Source organism: Miniopterus natalensis, chromosome X (genome assembly GCF_054644295.1).
Source record: "Miniopterus natalensis isolate mMinNat1 chromosome X, mMinNat1.hap1, whole genome shotgun sequence".
Taxonomy (NCBI): domain Eukaryota; kingdom Metazoa; phylum Chordata; class Mammalia; order Chiroptera; family Miniopteridae; genus Miniopterus; species Miniopterus natalensis.
This window is the reverse complement of record NC_142103.1, coordinates 84,476,690-84,498,747: the sequence shown is the minus strand read 5'-3', so window position 1 is coordinate 84,498,747 and position 22,058 is coordinate 84,476,690. Positions and strand designations below refer to the sequence as shown.

The following is a 22,058-nucleotide window of genomic DNA, read 5'->3' as shown; positions in this document are numbered from 1 at the left end:
CCTTCCACTGTCTCTAAAAAGCAATGGAAAAAATATCCTCGGGTGAAGACTGAAAAAACACACACCAAAAAACACTGCACATTAAGTGTGCATTTGTTCATCTTGAGATTTAACAACAATAGCAACAACATAGATTTGAGATGGAAGTACAACAGAATACTTAATTATTATTTAAGTTCACAGTGGAAAAATACCTTGCTATATATTTCCATGTTGTGGGAGTAGATGGACAATGTACTGCTTAAATTACAAACTCTCTTTCCACCAGCTTTAGAAATCAGAGCCTCATAACAATACTTGTGTTGAGACCGTAAGTTGTATGTATGCCTTTTAATGTTTGATAATTTTCAGTTTTTAAAAATCACTGTATGTCTAGGCTTTTGGAAGTTTCTTACTAACAGTATCATTTATTGTTGACAAAGCAAAATCTCTTTTGTTTATCAATTATTGGTGAATGTATGGTTCCCAAGTTCACTGAGGGAGAATTTTATTTACTATATTAAAGTGTTACATCGGAATGTAAGGAACAAAAAAATCTCAGAAAGTGTTACTTTAATCCAGTATCAGAATGTGCCCTTAAATGAACCAAATGACTGACTGCATTTCTTCAGAGGAAATCAAGATCAAACATATTTAGCCTTGCATTCTAGTGGTAGAGCTGAAAGAAAATCTCAGAGTTCCAGGAATTGGTAGAATATTATAGTTGCATGTTTCTCAAAAAAATCATAATATTTTATTGTTACTTTATGGTTTATCTCAGATCACATTAAAATTGTTACTTCTTGTGCAAGGTGCATGGTTTGTTAGAGAACAAAATTCTTAATTGGGGTAATTTGACTCCTCTTGTATGAATGTGGGTCTTAAACTTAAGCAAAATTTTAAAACTCAGAATTTAAAAACCAGTCATAACATTTGTGAAATCAATATTTTATAGTAGGCATATATTACTTAAAAATTTTTTAAATAATAAAATAGGTAAGAAGGAAATTTAATGACAATTAATTCATATAGAGACTTTCTGTTATAAACACTATAACAATAAAATGACATAATTTAAAATATTACACTTTCAAAATGATCAAGATTTCGTTCTTATTAATAATCTCATATTAAGTGTATTTTAAAATAAAATAAAAATTTCCACGTTTTCCCGAAAATTATATGTAGCACAGTGACCAGATTTCATCATTTTTTAAATCAAAATTTAACATTACTTGTAACAAAAAAGTTAACCCAGTCTAGATTTAGCAGAGACAGGATTATCTCCCATGCCTCTATCTACTAGATCAATGGTTCCCAAATTCTTTTCCAGAATGTAACATCCCTTGTAATGCTTTTTTTTTTTTTTTAAAAACATGTTGTGAGGTTAGGTTTGTTGGTATCTTGCATTTATAATCAAAGGATTTAATAGTGTAATTCCCTTTTCTTGTGATGTCTTTACCTGTTTTTTGTATCATTAATATTTGTCTTGGGGAATGATTTGGGAAATGGTCCTCTCTTTCTATTTTTGGAAGAGTTTATGAAGGATTGGTATTCTTTTAACATTTGGTAGAATTTACAGCTGAAGTGATCTGGGCCTGAGCTTTGCTTTGTGGGAAGTTTATTTCATTACCAATTCCATCTCTTTACTTGTTATGGTCCTAATCAAATTTCCTATTTCTTCTTGAATCAGTTTTGGTAGTTTGTGCCATTTTAGGAATTTGTGCATTTACTCTAAATTAATTAATTCATTGGCACAAAAATTTTCATAGTATTCCTTTGTAATCCGTTTTTTTCCTGAAAAGTCAGTAGTGATGGCCCTGCTTTTTCCCTTTATTTTAGTAATTCGATTCTTCTCTCCTTTATTTTTAATGAGTCTAAATAAAGGTTTGTCAATATAATCTATCTTTTCAAAGAACCTTCTTCTGGTTTTCTTGATATTCTCTATTTTTCTTTATCTTTATTGAGGTCTAATTGATATACAAAAAGCCTGCACTTGCTTAATGTATTCAATATGAGTGTGGCCATATGCATATAACTGTGATACTATCATCACAATCAAGGTAATAAACATATACCCATCACTTCCAAAAGTTTCTTTGTGGGTTTGTGGGGGTGGGGTGGGGGGTGCAGTAAGAATGCTTAACATGAGGTTTACTCTCTTAGCAAATGTCTAAGTGCGCAGTGCTGTTTTCAACGATTGACACGATGCCGTGTGACATAGCTCCGGCACTTACTTATCTTGCATAACGAACTTTGTACAAGTCCCCATTTCACCCTCCTCCCCTCCCCTGTTAACTACCCTTCTATTTTCTGCTTTATGAGCTTGACTATTTTAGATTCCTCATATAAGTGGAATCAGACAGTATTTGTCCTTTTGAGACTGGCTTCGTTTAGTCCCCAAGGTTCGTCCACGTTGTCAGGTGCTGCAGGGTTTTCTTCTTTCCTAAGGATGTATGATGCGCACACACCACCACATTTCCTTTATGCATTCACCTGTTAATGGACATTTGGATTGTTTGGATTGTTTGCATATCTTGGCTATTGTGAATAATGCTGTAGTGAACTTGAGAATGAAGATATCTCATTGAGATCCTGGTTTCAATTCCTTTGGATAAATAACCCAGAAGTCAGATTGCTGTGTCTTAGGGCAGTGTTTCTGAGGAACCTCCATGCTCTTTTCCATAATGGGTGTACCAATTTGCATTCCTACCAACAGCATACCGGTGTTCTCCTTTCTTCATATATTCACCAACCTTTATTATCTCTTATTCTTTTGATAATAGTTATCCTAACAGGTACGAGGTGATATTTAATTATGGTTTTGATTTGCATTTCTTTGATGATTAGGGATGTAGAGTAATACCTTTTTATATATCTGTTGGTAATCTGTATGTCTTCTTTGGAGAAATATCCAAGTTCTCTTTCCATTTTTAATTGGATTATTTGTTTTGTTTTGTTTTTAATTATGAAACTATAGGAGTTTCTTATGTATTTTAGACATTAACCCCTTAACAGATAATGGTTTAAAAATCCTTCTCCCATTCTATTGGTTGCCTTTTCACTCTCTTGATTGTTTTCTTTGTTGTGCAGAGCTTTTAAAAATTTTTTTTAATATACCTTTACTGATTTCAGAGAGAGGGAGGGAGACGGAGAGAGAGAGATAGAAACATCAACGATGAGAGAGTCGTCATTGATTGGCCACCTTCTTCATGCCCTCAATTGGGGATCCAGCCTGCAACCCGGACATGTGCCCTGACCGGGAATCGAACCGCAGTCTCCTGGATCCTAGGTTGATGTTCAACCACTAAGCCACGCCTGGCCGGGCCAGAAGCTTTTTAATCTGATGTAGTCCTACTTGTCTATTTTTGCTTTTGTTCCCTGTTGTTTTGGTGTCATATTCAAGAAGGTATTCCTAAGATCGATGTCAAGAATCTTTTTCTATATGTTTACTTCTAGGAGATTTACAACTTCACGTATACAATGTAAATCTTCAGTTCATTTTGAGTTGATTTTTGTGTATGTGTAACATAAGAGTCTGATTTCATTCTTTTGCATGGACTTAACCTGTTTTCCCAACATCGCTCATTTAAGGGGCTATCCTTTTCTATTGTGTATTCTCGGCTCCCTTGTTGAGGATTACGTGACAGTTTATTTCTGGAGTTTCTATTCTTCATGTTCTATGTGGCTGTTTTTATACCAGTACCACACTGTTTTAATTACTGTAGTTTTGCAATATATTTTGAAATCAGGACAGGTAATGCCTTCATCTTTGTTCTTCTTTCTCAAGATCACTTTGGCTGTTCTGGGTCTTTTGTGGTTTAATGTCAATTTTAGGATTGTTTTTTCTATATGTGTAATGAACACAGAATGCCTTCTCATTTTCTGTATGTCTTTTAAAATTTCTAACATCCGTGTATTGCAGTGTTTGGTTTACAAGTCTTACTTTCTTGATTCTGTTTATTCCTTACTATTTTATTCTTTTTGATACTGCTGTAAATGCAGTTGTTTTCTTAATTCCTTTTTCAGTTTGTTGGTGGTGTACAGAATGTAAATTTTTTGTGTTGATTTTTGTATTCTGAAGCGCTACTGAATTTGTTTTCTTAGTTCTAATAGGGCTTTTTGGGGTAGGTATTTAGAGTTTTCTATAACCAAGATCATGTCATCAGCAAACAGAGATAATTTTACTTTTTTTCTTTCCCACTTTGATGCCTTTTATTTTTCTTACATAATTGCTCTGGCTAGGAGCATAATTTCTATACTATATTGTACAAAAGTGACGAGAGTGAGCATCTTTGTTTTGTTCCTAATTTTCCAGGAAAAACTTTCAGTTTTCATAATTGAGTATCATGTTAACTGTGGGCTTGTCATATGTGGGTATTGTTATGTTGAAGTACATTTCTTCTATACCTAATTTGTTGAGAGTTTTTATAATGAAAGAATTTTGAATTTTGTTCAATGCTTCTTCTGCATCTATGGAAACGATTATATGATTTTGATCTTTCAATCTACTGCATTAATGTGGTGTATGATATTTATTGATTTCTACATGTTGAATCATTCTTGCATCCCAGGGATAAATTTCACTTGACATTGGTATATGATCCTTTTAATACACTGTTGAATTTGGTTTGTTTATATTTTGTTGAGGATTTTTTTGCATCAATACTCATCAGGGATATTAGCCTATAATTTTATTTTCTTGTATCTTTTTTCTGGTTTTGCTATCAGGGTAATGCTGATCTTTAAAATGAGTTAGGAAGTGTTTACCACTAAAAATGTCTCTCTTCATTTACAGTTACTTTTTAAAAAAATTCTATCATGTCTGGTATTCGTGTAGCCACTTTAGCTTTCTTGTGGTTGTATATGCATACTATACATTTTTTAAGTTTTTTGCTTTCGGTCTATTTGTATCTTTGAATTTAAAGTGTGTCTCTTGTAGAGAGCATATAATTGGATCTTGTTTTGCATATTTGTTTTTAAATATTGTGTTATAATCACTGCCTTTTGATTAAATTGTTTAATGCATTGACATTTACGTCATTATTGACATAGTTGGATTCACATCTGCCAATTTCCATTTGTTTTTCTATGTACTTCATGTCTATGTTTTGTTCATCTATGCTGCCATGACTGCTTTATTTTACATTAAGTGAATATTTCCTAATACAGCATTTTAATTTTTAATGACTTATGAACTGCATTTTTGGAGATTTATTTAAAATGACAGATTAAAGGAAGTGATACATCTTTTATCAGGAAATATCTTCTGTGGTTGGGAGGAATGTTAGCAGCCATTGATGCCCGATGAGAACATCCATTATTCATTGGGGTTGCAAAATGGTGATATTCCATTTCTATCATTTATGAAATGTATTACTTTGAATATTTTATAAAGAGAACTTCCTATCATCTATTTGTTTATCCAATGGTACAGTTCATATAAGAAAAGTAAAATAAATATTTAATTCTTTTTCTATTGTTTTATCTTTTGACTCCCTTCACCCATTTCTCCCACCCATCCACCCCCCATCTTTGACAACCACCAACTTGTTCTCTGTATCCATGAGCTGTTGTTTTGTTTTGTTTTATTTAGATTTCATGTATAAGAAAGATCATATAGTATTTGTCTTTCTGTGTCTGACTTATTTCACTTAGCATAATGCCCTCAAGTTCCATCCATATTGTCACAAATGGCAAGATTTCATTCTTTTTTTTCCCCCCGTTTCCTCCCCCCACTCCCCTTTGGCAACCATCAGCTTGCTCTCTACATTTTAGAGTCTGTTTCAGTTTTGTTTTGTTTATTCATTTGTTTTGTTTTTTTAGCTTCCACATATAAGTGAATTAATAAAGTATTTGTCTTTCTCTGTCTGACTTATTTCATCTATCTACAGACACCTAGATTGTTTCCATATTTGGACCACTGTAAATAATGCTGCAATGAACACAGAGGTACAAATATCTTTTGGAATCAGTGTTTTTGTTTTCTTTGGGTAAATACCCTGAAGTGGTATTGCTAGGTCCTATGGCAGCTCTATTTTTAACTTTTTGAGGAGTCTTCATACTGCTTTTTGTAATAGCTGCACCATTTTGCAATCCCACCAACAATGTATGAGGGTTCCCTTTTCTCTACATCCTCATCGGCACTTGTCATTCCTTGATTTTTTTATGAGAGCCATTCTAACAACTGCGAGGTGATATTCCATTGTGATTTTGATTTGCATTTTCCTGATGATTAGTGATGTATCCCTGGCCATCTGTATACCTTCTTTGGAAAAATGTTTATCAGATCTTCTGCCCATATACATTGCTATTGAGTTGTATGAGTTCTTTTAATATTTTGGATATTAGTCCCTTATTAGATATATGATTACAAATATTTTCTCCCATTCTGGAGGCTGCTTTTTCATTTTGTTGTGTGGAAGCTTTTTAATTTAATGTAGTCCCACTTGTTTGTTTTTGCTTTTGTTGTTTCTGCTTTGGGCGTCAGATTAAAAAAATCTTTGCCCAGAACTATGTCAAGGAGCTTACCGTCTATGTTTTCTTAAAGTTTTATGGTTTCAGGTCTTACATTCGAGTATTTCATCCATTTTGAGTTAATTTTTGTGTATGGTGTAAGATAGTGGTCATGTTTTATTGTTTTGTATGTGGTTGTTCAGTTTTCATTTCCCACACCATTTACTTCAGAGACACCTTTCCCCATTGTATGTTCTTGGCTTCTTTGTCTTAAATTAATTGCCCTTATACACGTGGGTTTATTTCTGGGCTCTCTACTCTGTTCCATTGATCTGTGTGTCTGCCTTTATGCCCATACCATACTCTTTAAATTATTTTAGCTTTGTAACACAGTTTGAAATCAGGGAGTGTAATGGTCCCAGCTTTGTTTACCCACCTTGTTTTTCAAACTGCTTTTTTCCCCTTTCTCTTCTTGCTTTCCTTCTGATAATTCCGTTACCCATATGGTGGTGAGTTTAATGCTGTACCATATATATTTGAGACTCTGTTGCTTTTTCTTTATTTTTTTTCTCTCTTCAGATTACATAATCTCTATCAATCTTCATGTTTGTTAATTTTTTCCCCCCTGCCAGTTCAAATCCACTGTGGAACCTCTCTAGTGATTTTTTTCATATATTTTTTTATAGTTTCCTACTCCAGAATTTGCATTTTATTCTATTATTAATTTCAATCTCTTTTTTATGTTCTCTATTTGATGTTTTTCTGTTCTTTAGAATTAATCATTTTACTCTACCCATTTTCAAGTGCACTGGTTCTTTTACCACCTCAAACCTGTTTTTGAGGCCCTCTAGTGATTTTTCATTTCAGATAATTTACTTTTTAAATACCGAATTTTTAATTGATTATTTTGTATAATTTCTCTTTATTGATATTCTTTATTTAGTGAGACATCATTGTCTCTCATAGGTGGAGTTGAAGATCTTTGACATATTTGGGGGATCTAGCAGCTACTGCAACCCTGCATACGGGCATCTTGTTCCCCAGATCTTTCTTTTGTGTTTGGGCTGGCTCATATTTGTTCCAACTGGTGTAGCAGCCTCAGATACAAGTGCTACTGATTGTTTTCAACAAACATTCTGGGGATATATGTTTTCCTTTGAGCTGGGTCAAATAAAGACAACACTGAGTAAATTGAGTTTTTCCAGCTGCAAGCCAGGTTAAACAGTAACCATACTCAGGGGTGGGACTTCTTTGAAGATCTCCAATCTCGGTCTGTTCCTTCATGTGCTTACTCCCAAAAGAAACATTTCTAGTTTTTGGAAATAGAATTAGAAATTATTAAATGTATACAGCTCTAACAATGCATGAAGGCCAATGTGTGATTTCCTCTTTGGTTTTGGAATATAATTTGGATAGTCATTTATAGTCTAAGTTTCCTAGCTATGAGAATTCAGTGTTGCCTTTCAATAAAAGAATATTATTTTTTACTTATTTCCATTCCAGATTTCCCCATTCTTTCTAACACATACGTTTTGAGTTGTAGAATGAGAACTCGTGAACTTTTTAAACTGTAATTTATTATGATCTTAATTATATTTTATGAATGATGGAAAAAATAAAGGAAGAATATTTTGTGGTCATCTGAATTTTGTTATAGTAGAATCCAAAATAATTCTTTTATTTATTTATTTTAGTGCCATTTTGGTGGAATCCTCAACATTTATCTCCTTGACATCGCAATTAAATGCATCTGGACAATTCATTAATTACAGAAACCAAGGGTAAATATCTATACATTTTATGCTAATAATTATCTGAGGAAAAATTTTGAGAAATTTAAGTAAACTTATTATATAATCTCATAACATTTTTCATTTTTTTGAAATATTTAATTTATATTTTATATATAATTTATATTCTTACTTATTCTTTTATGTGGTACAGGTTTATGTGCATGAAAATTGAATAAATATGCATGTGATTAAGTACAGTGGATTCTCATTAATCATGGTAGTTATGCTCTATAAAATTGCCGCAAACATTCAATTAGTGAATACTGAACCATTACTCCTAGGAGAAATATATATCATCACATAGATTATAATCATAAATTATAAAAAGAGCTCGTCCTGATAGATTCCAATTTCTTTACACACAAAAAAATGAGGTTCAGAAGTGTTAAATGACTTGCCTGAGGCTGTGCCACTAACAGGTGCCAAAGAAGGGTGTCGGACCCTGTCCACTTGGCTCCAGGGCTGGAGCTTCTTGCACTTCTGTACTGCCCCCTATGGTCTCCATCCTCTGGTCATCTGTGTATGAGAACTGATGCAAAAAGGCCCAGTGGCACCTTGTTTGACCTCAGCTGGGAACTTGTGTGACCAGTGACTGGAACTTTTTGCCACTCTGCACATGCCTGCAAACAACTGTTAAAGCACCACGAATACAAATCAATTTTAGCAAAGAGATGAATTAAATAATAGAATTCATGGATAATGAGGATTGACTGTATTTAAGCTTATTACGTTTACCTTATTGTTTTGTGAGGTCTCTATTTAGTTTAGAAAGAAACCTTGACTTTTGAATAGAGAAGCAGAATTTTTTAAAGTTAGATTGCTTTATATCTCTCATCTGTTAAACTATAGTTGACCCTTCAATAGCCGGATTTGAACTGTGTAGGTCCACTTATACAGATTTTTAAAAATAAATACTGTAAGTGTATTTTGTCTTCCTTATGACTTTTTAAATTACATTTTCTTTTCTATAGCTTACTTTATTGTAAGAATATAGTATATAACACATATAACACACAGAATGTGTGTTAATTTTTTATGTTATTGGTAAGGCTTCTTCTGGTCAATAGGCTCTAGTAGTTGTTTCGCGGGAGTCAAAAGTTACATGTGGATTTTCATCTGCACAGGGTGGGGTTGGCACCCCTAACCCCCATGTTGTTCAAGGGTCAACTTTATAGAATAATTATTTAAAATAAAGTAGAATAAAAACAATGTTGCCAAGATTAATGAAAGTCACACCGAAAGAAAAGAAAGCAGATGTCTATTAATGAAATGCTTGTATCTTTGCCTCTGTGTAATGTTTGAGGGCATCACTGTCATGCTTTTAGATGCATAAATGTCCCAGGAGGCAAGGATTTGGCCATGTTGATACCATAGGAATTCCCAATGTTAAAATCATCAGAAAACTTTAAAGAGATTGTGTGGATCTTGCTTAGATTAAAATGAATATAGATTATTTTTCAAAAGTGAATTGTACTTAAGCCAATAACTTTAGATTATAAGAATTTAATTTATTATGAAGTATTTCATTTCTTCATTAGTTTTTCTGTAAGAAAATTGTTAAAGGAAATTTCATTTTTGCCTTATTGCATTTGTTTTATTGAATGCTGATTTGATGCTTAACTAAGGCATTCAGAGTATTTCTTTCACATTTTGCTGTTGTGAACAGTAAAATATGAATTAATACATTAAGCTGTAAGATAACATATTTATAGATATCATAAAAATAGAGTATTGTAAGCATTTTATGTTAATTTTTTTTTGTAGTATGAAATGCTAAAGTATTGCTAAAAAAAACTTCAGTAAACATTTCTCCTAGATTTTAATCTTTTCAGTCCCTTATTGCTTAGAAGCTGTTTTGTGATAACAGATTTTGCCTGAATTGCCTTGAAATAATTTCTTCACATTAATTGCAAGTAATTTATAGTATTACATATTAAACTACAGTCAGATCTCAAAACATTGCTATAGGCATCTGTAAGCACCAGTAACTCAAAGTTGGGTCAGTTCAATGAACAGCAAAACTGAGTCTACTTTCACAGTTTGGAATGCAATATAGGAATTCTGTATTCCAAATTTTAACATGATTTTCCTTCATATAATAGTCTGGAATGGATTTGATTACATCCCAAATTCGAAAATTATTGAAGCCATCCACTCTCAAGCTGCAGGGAAAAACATTTTCTGTTTGTTATGTTTCTCAAATAAAAAACAAAGTGTGATGAACAAGTATGGAAGCATTTATAATTTAATTGTGGAAGGAGAGGAAACTTTGGAAGTACTCATTCAAAATAATTGCCAATTTAGGACGAAGTACCGCTTAACAACTGTGTGTATCATGGTCTCAAACAGTATTGATCATTCTTTCTCATATAGTCTCTTCCATTTGTGTTTATAATACTGTACTTTATTAGCTCTTCTCACAAGCCTTTCCGTGAGAAAGGAAACAAGGATGCAGTGATGCTGGGTGTTGTGTCAGGGAGAACATGACTGTCAAAGATGAACTCAGAGCCATTGGCTTAGAGGATTGAGGACTTACTTTGCACCTATGTGAAGACTGTCTCCCACTTCAGAGGCAAGGTTGGGACTTATAAAGGCAAAAGCCACACAGTTTCTCAAAGAGAAGGACTGGTCCTTGGGTCATTTCAGAATTGGCATGGGCTGAATGCTGAGCCCTAAGTCCATATGTTGAGCTGAGACGGAACAGTCTCAAGTTCACCAAAAAGGCTGTTTTTCCCCCCCGATAATTCTGAAGAGATTTATTAGAAACAGTTAATGTGGCTCTTTCTTCTGGGGTCCCGGCTGCTTGCTGTGTAGCACCTCCAGGCTCCAGTTCATGGAGCAGGCACATCTTTATTCACTTTCTCAAGGGTCGGCTAAAATATCCAGAACTCCAACAATCAAAGCCACTTTGTAGGCAGCAGAATAGAGGAAGCACAGGGATGAGAGTGTGCCCTTTCTCTGTTAGAGAAGCTTCCCAGAAACACCACACAGTACTTGTACTTGTAGCCTGTTGGCCAAATCTTAATGAAGTGAATGAACCAAGCTAGAAGGAAAACTGAGAAACTGCCCTTCTCCACATACAAATCAAAACAAAATGAGGTTTTTTGTAAGTGAGGAGGAAAGGGCCAATGGTATTGGGATTGGGTTGGCAACCAACAATTTCCACCATGAGGAAACACAATTCATTTTATCTCCAGGTAGCACAAAGTTATCTAATATTTTATCAATCTGGCTTCATTAGCATAATGAGGTCTTTTGATCTTTAAAAATTTTTTTAACCAAATGGGTTTTATTTTGCTCAGCTGAGAAAAAGTTTTGAGGTGAGAAATCAAGGGCTGTTACAACTGATTAAGGTAGCCATCAAGGACCCACACCATTTTAGCTGGGTATTCCACCATTCTTTTTGTATTTATTTTTAAAATTTTATTTTATATTGTTTTTAAAATTTATCTTTATTGTTGAAAGTATTACAGATGTCCCCTTTTTTCCCCCATTGACTTCCTTTACCCCTCCCTCCCACCCCCACCCAGGCCTTCACCACGCTATTGTTCTCATCCATAGGTTATGCATATATGCATATAAGTTTTTTGGTTAATCTCCACCCCCTCTTGCTCTGAGATTCATCAGTCTGTTCCATGGTTCTGTGTCTCTGGATCTATTTTGTTGGTCAGTTTATTGTGTTCATTAGATTCCACATATGAGTGACATCATATGATACTTGTCTTCCTCTGACTGGCTTATTTCACTTAGCATAATACTCTCCAGGTCCATCCATGCTGTCCCAAGGGGTACGAGATCCTTCTTCTTTACAGCTGCATAGTATTCCATGGTGTGAATGTCCCACAGCTTTTTTATCCATTCATCTACTGATGGGCACTTGGGCTGTTTCCAGATCTTAGCTATTGTAAATAATGCCATCATGAACACAGGGGTGCATAGGTTCTTTCTGATTGGTGTTTCAGGATTCTTACAATATATTCTTAGAAGTGGGATCACTGGGTCAAATGGGAGTTCCATTTTTAACTTTTGAGGAACCTCCATACTGTTTGCCATAGTGGCTGCACCAGTCCGCATTCCCACCAGCATTGTACTGCTGTTCCCTTTTCTCCACATCCTCAATCTTTAAATGTCTTAATAAAATAGTACTTAATAATATTATATATCTTGTTTTTCTTAAAGCTCTTCCTAATGTTTGTTTTGTATGGATTTCCAGACACAGATAAAAATTAAGAACATGCATTTTAAATTATGACCAGAAAGGAAGTGTGGTGTAATACTTCTGTGATTAACTTTTGTATGTAATAGACCATATAATAAACATTACATTGACTCAATAGAACTCTGGTATGCTCTCTAGTATGGATGATAAAACTTTATGTTCATGACACATTTTACTGTGGGAACATGATACATGAGCATAAGTGAGAGTAGTTAAGATGTTTTTATTCTAATTTAATTCAAAGGATTATCTAGTTTTAATCAGGAAGGTAACATAATAGAACAAGAAAAGGTTTTTTAAAATCTCCTTAAATTATCATGTATTTTTTGAGCATTTTCCTATTTTCCTCTTTTTAGGCACATGGTAGTGTTACATTTCCCCAGTGATGCTGAAGTTAATGTGCGGTCAATGGCATGAATATATGTCTTTTCCAAGTGGTAACATTAAGACCCAGTGAGCAATTATTCTGCCCCTTTCCTGCTACAATTATTAGAGAAGCACATACAGGATCTCCGAGTGCATCTTCTCCACCTAGGATGGACATGTAGTATGATCAAGAAATGAATTATTGTGGTAATCAGCTGAGATATAGGATTGTTACTGCAGCATGACCTAGCTTATACTAACTAATACTCTTCCTCAGAGTCACTTCAGTCATTATCTCCCCAAATAATAAATTTCGTTTTCTCAAATTAACAGTAAAGTGCTGACATTATCTTTCAGGTGGCATAAAACTGACAGACATTCCTATTAAAAAATAAAAATGACTCTATAGACTGCTCTTTTTAAGCAACACATACATATAAAACAATACATTTGAAGCCAAATGGATGATAAAACTTTATGTTCATGACACATTTTACTGTGGGAACATGATACATGAGCATAAGTGAGAGTAGTTAAGATGTTTTTATTCTAATTTAATTCAAAGGATTATCAGAAAGGATCAGGACAGGGTACAGATTTTAGCCACAATTTAAAACTGCATGACTGATGATCAGGAGTCCTCAGATATGAGCACTTTGTAAATAATTTTCTACAGTAATATGACTTGCTATTTTTTCCCAACAATATTGAATTATTTATCATTCAATCAGTTCTTACCAAGTGGCATCACAAGCACTATTCTTAGTACTGGAGAAATATAGGGATAAATAAGTCACAGATCTGTTCCTCAAGGAGCCAACAACCAAGGAAAAAAGGAAAAAATTCTACACAAATGGAGGCAATTATTTGGAGAAGAATGCATTCGGTAGTATATGTGATTAAAGTAATGCTGTGAGGAGGAGAAACAAGATGGCAGCATAGGTAACAGCTGCACCCGCCGCCTCCCGCAACCACATCAAAATTACAACTAAAATACAGAACCACCATCGCTCAGAGCCTCCTGAACACGGCTGAACAAAAGCCCCGCAACCAGGGAACTGAAGCAGCACCCAGACCGGGAGGAGGGGCACAGATGCGGGCGGATCCGGACTGAATCCCCGAGACAGGGCCGCAGGCCCACACCCAGTGCCCCGGGGTAAACCCGGGAGGACATCTCGGTGGTGGAGGTTTCCCAGAGGAGTGAAGGGTCCCAGCCCCACAGCAGGCCCCCAGCCCAGGGCTCCAGGGCTGGGAAGACACGTCCCCACAACTCCGGCCTGTGAAACCAGAGGGGACTGTGGCTGAGGGTCGCAGAGGCTGCGGGAGCCCCAGAGGCTCCTCTCAAAGGGCCGCGCACGGACTCACTTGGACGCTCCCTCTGAGCCCAGCGCCGGGCAGCGGCCTGAAGGGACCCGGGACACTCGGGGAGGAACTAACCTGCCTGAGATCCGGGCGAGAGGCGGAGGGCGGCTTCCTCCCGGGCAGAAGGGCTGGCGGAGGCCATGGCTCCTGTGGCGAGTCCTCCCTGCACAGCCGGCAGGCAGGCGCCATGTTTGAGTCGCCAGCACCTGACTCACACATTTGGCCCCGCCCCGTGATTCCCGGAGGCCCCGCCCCCCCACCTGCAGCTCATCCAGGCCATTTCCAGGGGCTTTTCTGTGCAAGTGGCCTCTCGAGCCTCATGCTTAAGACTTTCCTAAAATCTCTCAAACAAGCAGCAGCAGGCCCCACACGGCTTGATAAGCGGCCCCAGGCCTGGCACTAGCGTCAGCTGCACTAGCTCATAGCTTGGCCTCTCCTGGGCACTTCCAAGGCCAGCACAAGAAGCAGCCAACTATGGTTTACTGTGTAGCTCATGCTGGGGGGCCCTGGGCAAGGCACTGGCACAGGCTGACTTTGCACCTCCCAGGAGGCCCCAGAGACAGTGCACCTGGTGGTCAGACTCGACCACGCTGGATTACAACCCTACCACATCCACGAGTGACACACTCAAGGGGTGCACTTGGTGAACACCAAAGCTCCACTGAAGTAAATCCTGCTCCATAGGGGTGTCTCCAGCACAGCAGCTCTTTGGATGTAGTTGCAGCTGGTCCTCACAGCTGATTGGCCTGGGGGTCAATTCCTCCTAGTGATGCCAACAGCAGCCAAGACTCAACTACAACAGGACAGTGCACACAGCCCACACAAGGGAACACCTAGAAGGCCCAGCTCAGGTGACTGGGGAGGCTGAGCCTCTGGACCCTACAGGACAACTACTACACAAAGCCACTCTACAAATTCCAGGAGACACAGCAGCTCTACCTAATACATAGAAACAAACACCTGGAAGCAGCCAAAATGTGGAGGCAAAGAAACATGTGACAAAGGAAAGAACAGAAGAAATCTCTAGAAGAGGAACGAAATGAAATAGATCCAAGCAAGCTAACAGATACAGAGTTCAAAATAATGGTTATAAGCATGCTCAAGGATCTTAGTAAGACTATTAAGGAAACTAGTGAGATTATCAATGACATAATAAAGTACCAATCAGAAATGAAGGCTACACTAACTGAAGTGAAGAATAATTTACAGGGAATCAAAGTAGAGTAGAGGACGCTGAGAATCAAATCAGGAATTTGGAACATGAGGAAACAAAAAACACCCAACCAGAAGAGCAAAAAGAAAAAAGAATCCAGAAATATGAAGATAGCATAAGGAACCTCTGGGACAACTTCAAGAGGCCCAACATTTATATTACTGCAGTGCCAGAAGAAGAGGAAAGAGAGCAAGAAATTGAAAACCTATTTGAAAAAATAATGGCAGAAAACTTCCCCTACCTGGGGAAAGAAATAGACTTACAAGTCCAGGAATCACAGAGGGTCCCCAACAAGAGGAACCCAAAGAAGCTTATAGCAAGACACATCATAATTAAAATGCCAAAGGTTAAAGACAAAGAGAGAATCCTAAAAGCAACAAGAGAAAAGCAATTAGTTACCTACAAGGGAGCACCCATATGACTGTCAGCTGATTTCTCGACAGAAACTTTGCAGGCCAGAAGGGAGTGGCAAGAAATATTCAAAGTGATGAAAAGCATGGAACTACAACCAAGATTACTCTACCCAGCAAAGCTATCATTTAGAATTGAAGGTCAGATAAAGAGCTTCTCAGACAAGGAAAAGCTAAAGGAGTTCATCACCACCAAAACAGCACTACAGGAAATGTTGAAGGGTCTTCTTTAAGAAGCTAATGAACAAAAGAATCTGATGAACTAAATAGATCCAGAGACATTGATACATGTAACAGACGATCATATTTCAGAGGAAAGAGGGAAGGGAGGTGGAGGGTGGGAAGGGATTAACCAAAGAAGTTATATGCATATATGCATAACCCATGGACACAGACAATGATGGGGTGAAGGCCTGGGGAGGGGGTGGGAGCGAGGTGGAGGGGGTCAATTGGGAAAAAATGGGACACATATAATACTTTCAACAATAAAGATAAATTAAAAAAAATAAAATAATGCTGTGAGCTAACTGGCAAAGAATATCACTATCTAGATATTGTGGGGATATTCACAGAAGAGAAGACATTTAAAGAGAATAATGAGATAGGAAGCGCTTTTCTTCTTTGTGGAGACTATACTCTGGTGGTCACCTTTATCATATACAAGTTTAAATTCACAGATCCACTCTATCCTTGTATGCCAGGTTAGCACTCCTTGCTTCAGAGACTTTTCAGCTGCTCAGGGCCCAAAGTGGTACCAAAAGCAGCAAACATCCCATTTTTACTGCACTCCGGGTGGCCACTAGCCCCCCTGCCTCTTTTTGAAAAAATAACTTCTGGACACATGGAGGATGGAATGAATCTAAAAATCAATCCTGATATTTTTTTCCCATGATGCATAAAAACTTGACTTGTACTAGATAATTTGCTATTTGGTTTAGACACAGCCCCGAATGCTGGCCCAGGAGTAGCTTCATGAAGGCTTATAATAAAGATCGTTCCCTACTGGGAAAGTTTTGAATAGGAAGTTATTCTTGGCGCTGAGGTATTCATGCTCTGAATAGGACCAGTTCGATGTCATTTTGATCATTTTACTTGAAAAGAGCTTTGTGCCACCACTGCAGAGGAAAAAGGAATGTCATTCCTTCACACCTCATAAGTAGGTTCCACTCTCTGACTTTGGATCACTCTTAAATTAGCAGAACATATTCCACTGCTTAACCTACGGTATTTTGTATAATTTTAGCTTCTTTTGATGGGATTATTTTCTTAAGACAAAGAGTTTAAACATGCTCTCTCTGCCATGGCTTTAGGAATAATCAATGAGCATCTAGGAAAAGGATAGCATGGACTGAGGTTCAGGGAGTAAGAAAAAAGTAAATTAGTTGTTTTCTGTTCTGTCTTTGGAATATCCAGGATACTGGGTTTGTAAACAAGTTGAGTTTATCAGTGAATTTCTAAACCCAAGAACACTGATTAGGTAAAATGGAATTTTCCTGGGCCAGATTATTTTATTAAATTGTTTTCTAATGTCTCTAAGTTAATCATGATAATTGTTCGCTTTATGAACAAGTCTATAAAATTCCTAGGTCTGCATTTTTTTTTCTGTCTGACTTTACCATAAATAGTAAAGGTAACTCAATTTTTCTGGGTTTGGGAGTTTCCTTTGAGGATGAGGCACCTCTTTGATTTACTCAAAAGACGCTATCATTAGCTGTTCTCCAACAAAATAGGTAAAGGAAAGAAAGAGGAGATGAAACCCACATTCCTCTGCTTTTCTACCCACTATGAAAAAAATGATCGAAAGGCTAGAGATTGCAAGTATTGAACAAAATGAGGTCTGAAAATTATCTGAGAATTTTAATCAGGCACTGTACCCAGAACTCCATTGTCAAAGAGATGGCAATGGAGCTCCACATTGAGAAATAAGCATTTTTTGTCATTTTTTCCACTCTCTTTATAGCCTCCTTTATAAATGATGAGATATTCATCTATTATATCTACAATAGCCTTAAATTAAAGTGTCTATCAAATGCTCAAATTACATAAAATATTAAATGTTCTCTACTTTTAAAATAAGTTATTACACAAACTGCTACTCAGAATGCCTGTGAAGTAGAAGTAAAGCACAGAATAATTATAAGATGTGGTAAATAACCTTATTAAGAATGTGGTATAAAACAAAGGCAGAGTTTGGAGAAATGGCATGGATATGGTTAGAAGAACTTTACTTGGAAATAGTCATTATATTTTTACAATGTCAGATTTAGGCAAAAGCAGATGATAAAGTGAGAAAATACGTTTTTTTTGGTATTCTCAGAAAAAAAATCAGGCAAACAATATCTGAGAGTCCAGATACTAATTGACAGCTTGTTGAGAAAAGTAATCACGAATACTAAGAGAAGAGCAATTTGGGGGAAAATGATGGGTTCTGGAAGAATGGAACCTTTCAAGGGGGGCAGTTGCCTCAGGCTATGATCTGCTAATTATTTTTCAGAAATGCGAGCAGAAATTAAATAGCTGCCCATGTCTTCTTCTACTTTTATTGAGAAAGGAGCAAACGTGGAAGCTGTAAGCTGAGAGAAGAGAATTTTTCAAGACATCAAGTTCTAGAACCACTTTTGGAGAGAGTACCTATAAAGCCCTCAGTTGAGATCACCTGCTTTTGAATCTTGGGTTTTGAGTTTTATTATTATTATCATTAATTATTTACTTCTCTAAAATATTTGAAAAGAAAAAGGAATTGTTTTTACCAAATTTTAAAAAATAGTGGTGGAAATATGGATGATTGCTAGTTTCCTTTTTGCATTTTTCTTAATTTTAGAATTTCTAAAACAATATAAACATTAACACTATACATGAAAGAAATCTGGGGTCTTTCTACATCATATTGTAGGTAGCCATAGCTTTAAGACTCTAAGATTAAATTAAGATAGAGAATTGTTTTTGAGTTTTGTCTGTGTTATTGATGGTGTTTTTCTGTTCATTTATGACAGTGATGCTAAGAATAGTAGTGAACAAGATATTGTTGAGGACTCTTTTCATCCCCCCAAAACCTTAAAAACCTGTGAGTACCTCAAATTAAAACTTTTATTTGTTATCATGTATTATTTTTATGTACAGAGCATACAGTAGTACCTCTTCAGAGAACACTGCTATAGAAGGGCCATAAATGCTTAGACAAAAAAGAGTAGCAAATACAATGAATAAACACAGTAGCGAGGATGATCAAAAAGAAAATGAAAACTCCCCAGAAAGCAAGCTGGAATACATGGAAATATGTGATATAAATAACAGAGATTTCAAGACTACAGTTCTGAAAATACTCAACAAGATGAGAGAAAATACACAGGCAATTCAGTACACTCAGAAAACAAATCAATGAACAAAACTAGTCTCTTTACCAAAGAGATTGAAACTTTAAAAAAGAATCAATCAGAAATCTTGAAAATGAAGCATGCAATTATGGAGATTAAGAATGAGCTACTGAGCATAGAAAATAGAGCCAACCAGATGCAGGAAGGGAATAGTGATATCAAAAGTAGGAATCTACAAATGATGCAGAGGGAAGAAGAGAGAGACATGAGCATAAAGAAAAATGAAGGAGCTCTACGAGAACTCTCTGACTCCATCAGAAAAAGCAATATTAGAATAATAGGCATTCCAGAAGAACAAAAAAGCGAGAAGGGAATGGAGAGTCTATTCAAAGAAATAATGGATGAGAACTTTCCAAACTTATGGAAAGAACTAGGTCCTCGAATCCAAGAAGCAAACAGAACACCTAGTTACCTCAATCCAAAGAGGCCCTCTCCAAGGCACATCATATTAAAACTGTCAAAAATTAATGACAAAGAAAAAATTCTCAAAGCAGCCAGGGAAAAGAAGGACGTCATCTACAAAGGAAAACCTATCAGAATATCATCCGACTTTTCAGCAGAAAGTTTACAAGCCAGAAGAGAATGGAACCAAATACTCAAAAGTCTGAAAGTGAGAAATGACAAGCCACAAATAATAATATCCAGCACAATTATCCTTTACATATGAAAGAGAAATAAAGATGTTCACAGACATATAGAAGCTAAGAAATTTTATCAACAGAAAGCCTCCATTGCAGGAAATACTCGAGTTAATTTACCTGAAACAAAGAACATAAGGTCACAACACTGTGAGTAGATCACCAAAAAAATTACACCATTAACAGGGATAATTTGTGACAACAAAATCATAGAAGGGGAGGGGGTAAAGGTCTGAACTGGCAAAGAGGATGAACACCAGATGCACTCAAAAGAAAAAAACTATTGTATACATGCAACTTTTATTTTTATGAACCTAATGGTAACCACACACAAAAATCTCCAAACCAGGACACATAGCTTAAATAAAGAGGACACAGAGGAAAGAAGTATGAGACACTACCAACCAAAAACAGCAGACAGAAGTACAAAGGAAAATAACCAATGGAGATATAGAGCTACCAGAAAACAAAAGATAAAATGACTGGAATCAACAAAATCAAGATTGAAATTATACCAAGCATATTCTCAGATCATGGTGCCATGAAATTAGAAATTAACGCAAAAACGAAAGAAAGAAAACCACAAATGCATGGAGAGTAAACAACATACTACTAAAAAATGACTGGGTCAAAGAACAAATAAAAGATGAGATCAGGTGATATTTAGAGACAAATGAGAATGATAATATGGCATATCTAAAAGCGTGGGATGCAGCAAAAGCAGTAACAAGAGAGAAGTTTATATCATTACAGGCGTATCTCAAGAAACAGGAGAAATCCCAAGTAAATAACCTAACATCACATCTTAAAGAACTAGAAAAAGAAGAATAAAAGCAACCCAAAGTCAGCAGAAGAAAGGAAATCATAAAAATTATAGCAGAAATGAATGAAATAGAGAACAAAAAGATTATACAAAAAATTAATAAGACAAAGAGCTGGTTCTTTGAAAAGATTAATAAAACTGACAAACCCCTGGCTAGACTCGCTAAGGAAAAATGGGAAAAGACCCGTATAAACAAAACCAGAAATGAGACAGGAGAAGTCACCATGGACATCACAGATATACAAAAGATCATACTAGAATATTAGGAAAGACTATATGCCACCAAATTCAATAACCTAGAAGAAATAGATAAGTTCCTAGAAATATATAACCTTCTTAGAATAAATCATGAAGAACTGGAAAATCTAAATAGAACGATCAACAGCTAGGAAATGGAAACAACCGTCAAAAACCTACCAAAAATAAAAGTCCAGGACCAGATGGCTTCACCAGTGAATTCTACAAAATATTCAAAGAAGATGTGATACCTGTCCTTCTCAAACTCCTCCAAAAGAGTGAAGAGGCAACATTTCCTAACACATTTTATGAGGCCAATATAACCCTGATGCCAAAACCTGGCAAGTATAACACAAAAAAGAAAATACAGACCAATATCTCTGATGAATACAGATGCAAAAATCCTAAACAAAATACTAGCAAATAGACTACAACAGCACATCAAAAAACAATACAGCAAGATCAAGTGGGGTTCATTCCAGGGTCACAGGGATGGTTCAATATATGTAAATCAAGCAATGCAATACACCACATTAACAAAAGAAAATAAAAATCATATGATCTTGTCAATAGATGCAGAAAAAGCATTTGATTAGATACAACATCCATGTATGATTAAAACAATAAAATAGAAATAGAAAGTGTCTTAACATAATAAAGGTCATATATGATAAACCCTCAGCTACTATAACACTCAGTGGTGAAAAACTGAAAGCTTTTCCTCTAATATCAGGAACAAGACAAGGATGTCCGCTCTCACCACTTTTATTAAAAATAGTTCTGGAAGTCCTAGCCAGAGCAATAAGGCAAGAGAAAGAAATAAAAGGCATCCAAATAGGGAAGGAAGAAGTAAAACTGTCACTTTTTGCGGACAACACGATTCTGTATATAGAAAACCCTAAAGACTCCACCAAGAAACTATTAGAAACAATAAACAAATACAGTAAAGTTGCAGGATACAAAATCAATGTACAAAAATCTATTGCCTTCCTGCATGCTAACAATAAAACTTCAGAAAAAGAAATGAAAAATACAATTCCTTTTGCATACAGCCAAAAGAATAAAATACCTAGGAATAAACTTAACAAAGAATGTGAAAGACCTATCTACTGATAACTACAAAGCATTATTAAAAGAGATTGAAAAAGACACAACAAAATGGAAAAATATCCCATGTTGATGGATGGG

The 22,058-nt window shown here is 35.9% G+C and overlaps 1 protein-coding gene across 1 annotated transcript in view; it reads left to right on the top strand.

Annotated features, from left to right (window-relative positions):
- Positions 1-22,058, top strand: part of CFAP47 (cilia and flagella associated protein 47) — a 354,566-nt gene that overhangs the window by 193,466 nt on the left and 139,042 nt on the right. The window contains exons 41-42 of the mRNA XM_016216827.2: positions 8,130-8,216; positions 18,792-18,862. Coding sequence (XP_016072313.2) covers positions 8,130-8,216; positions 18,792-18,862 — 158 coding nt within the window. The remainder of the gene's footprint in view (positions 1-8,129; positions 8,217-18,791; positions 18,863-22,058) is intronic.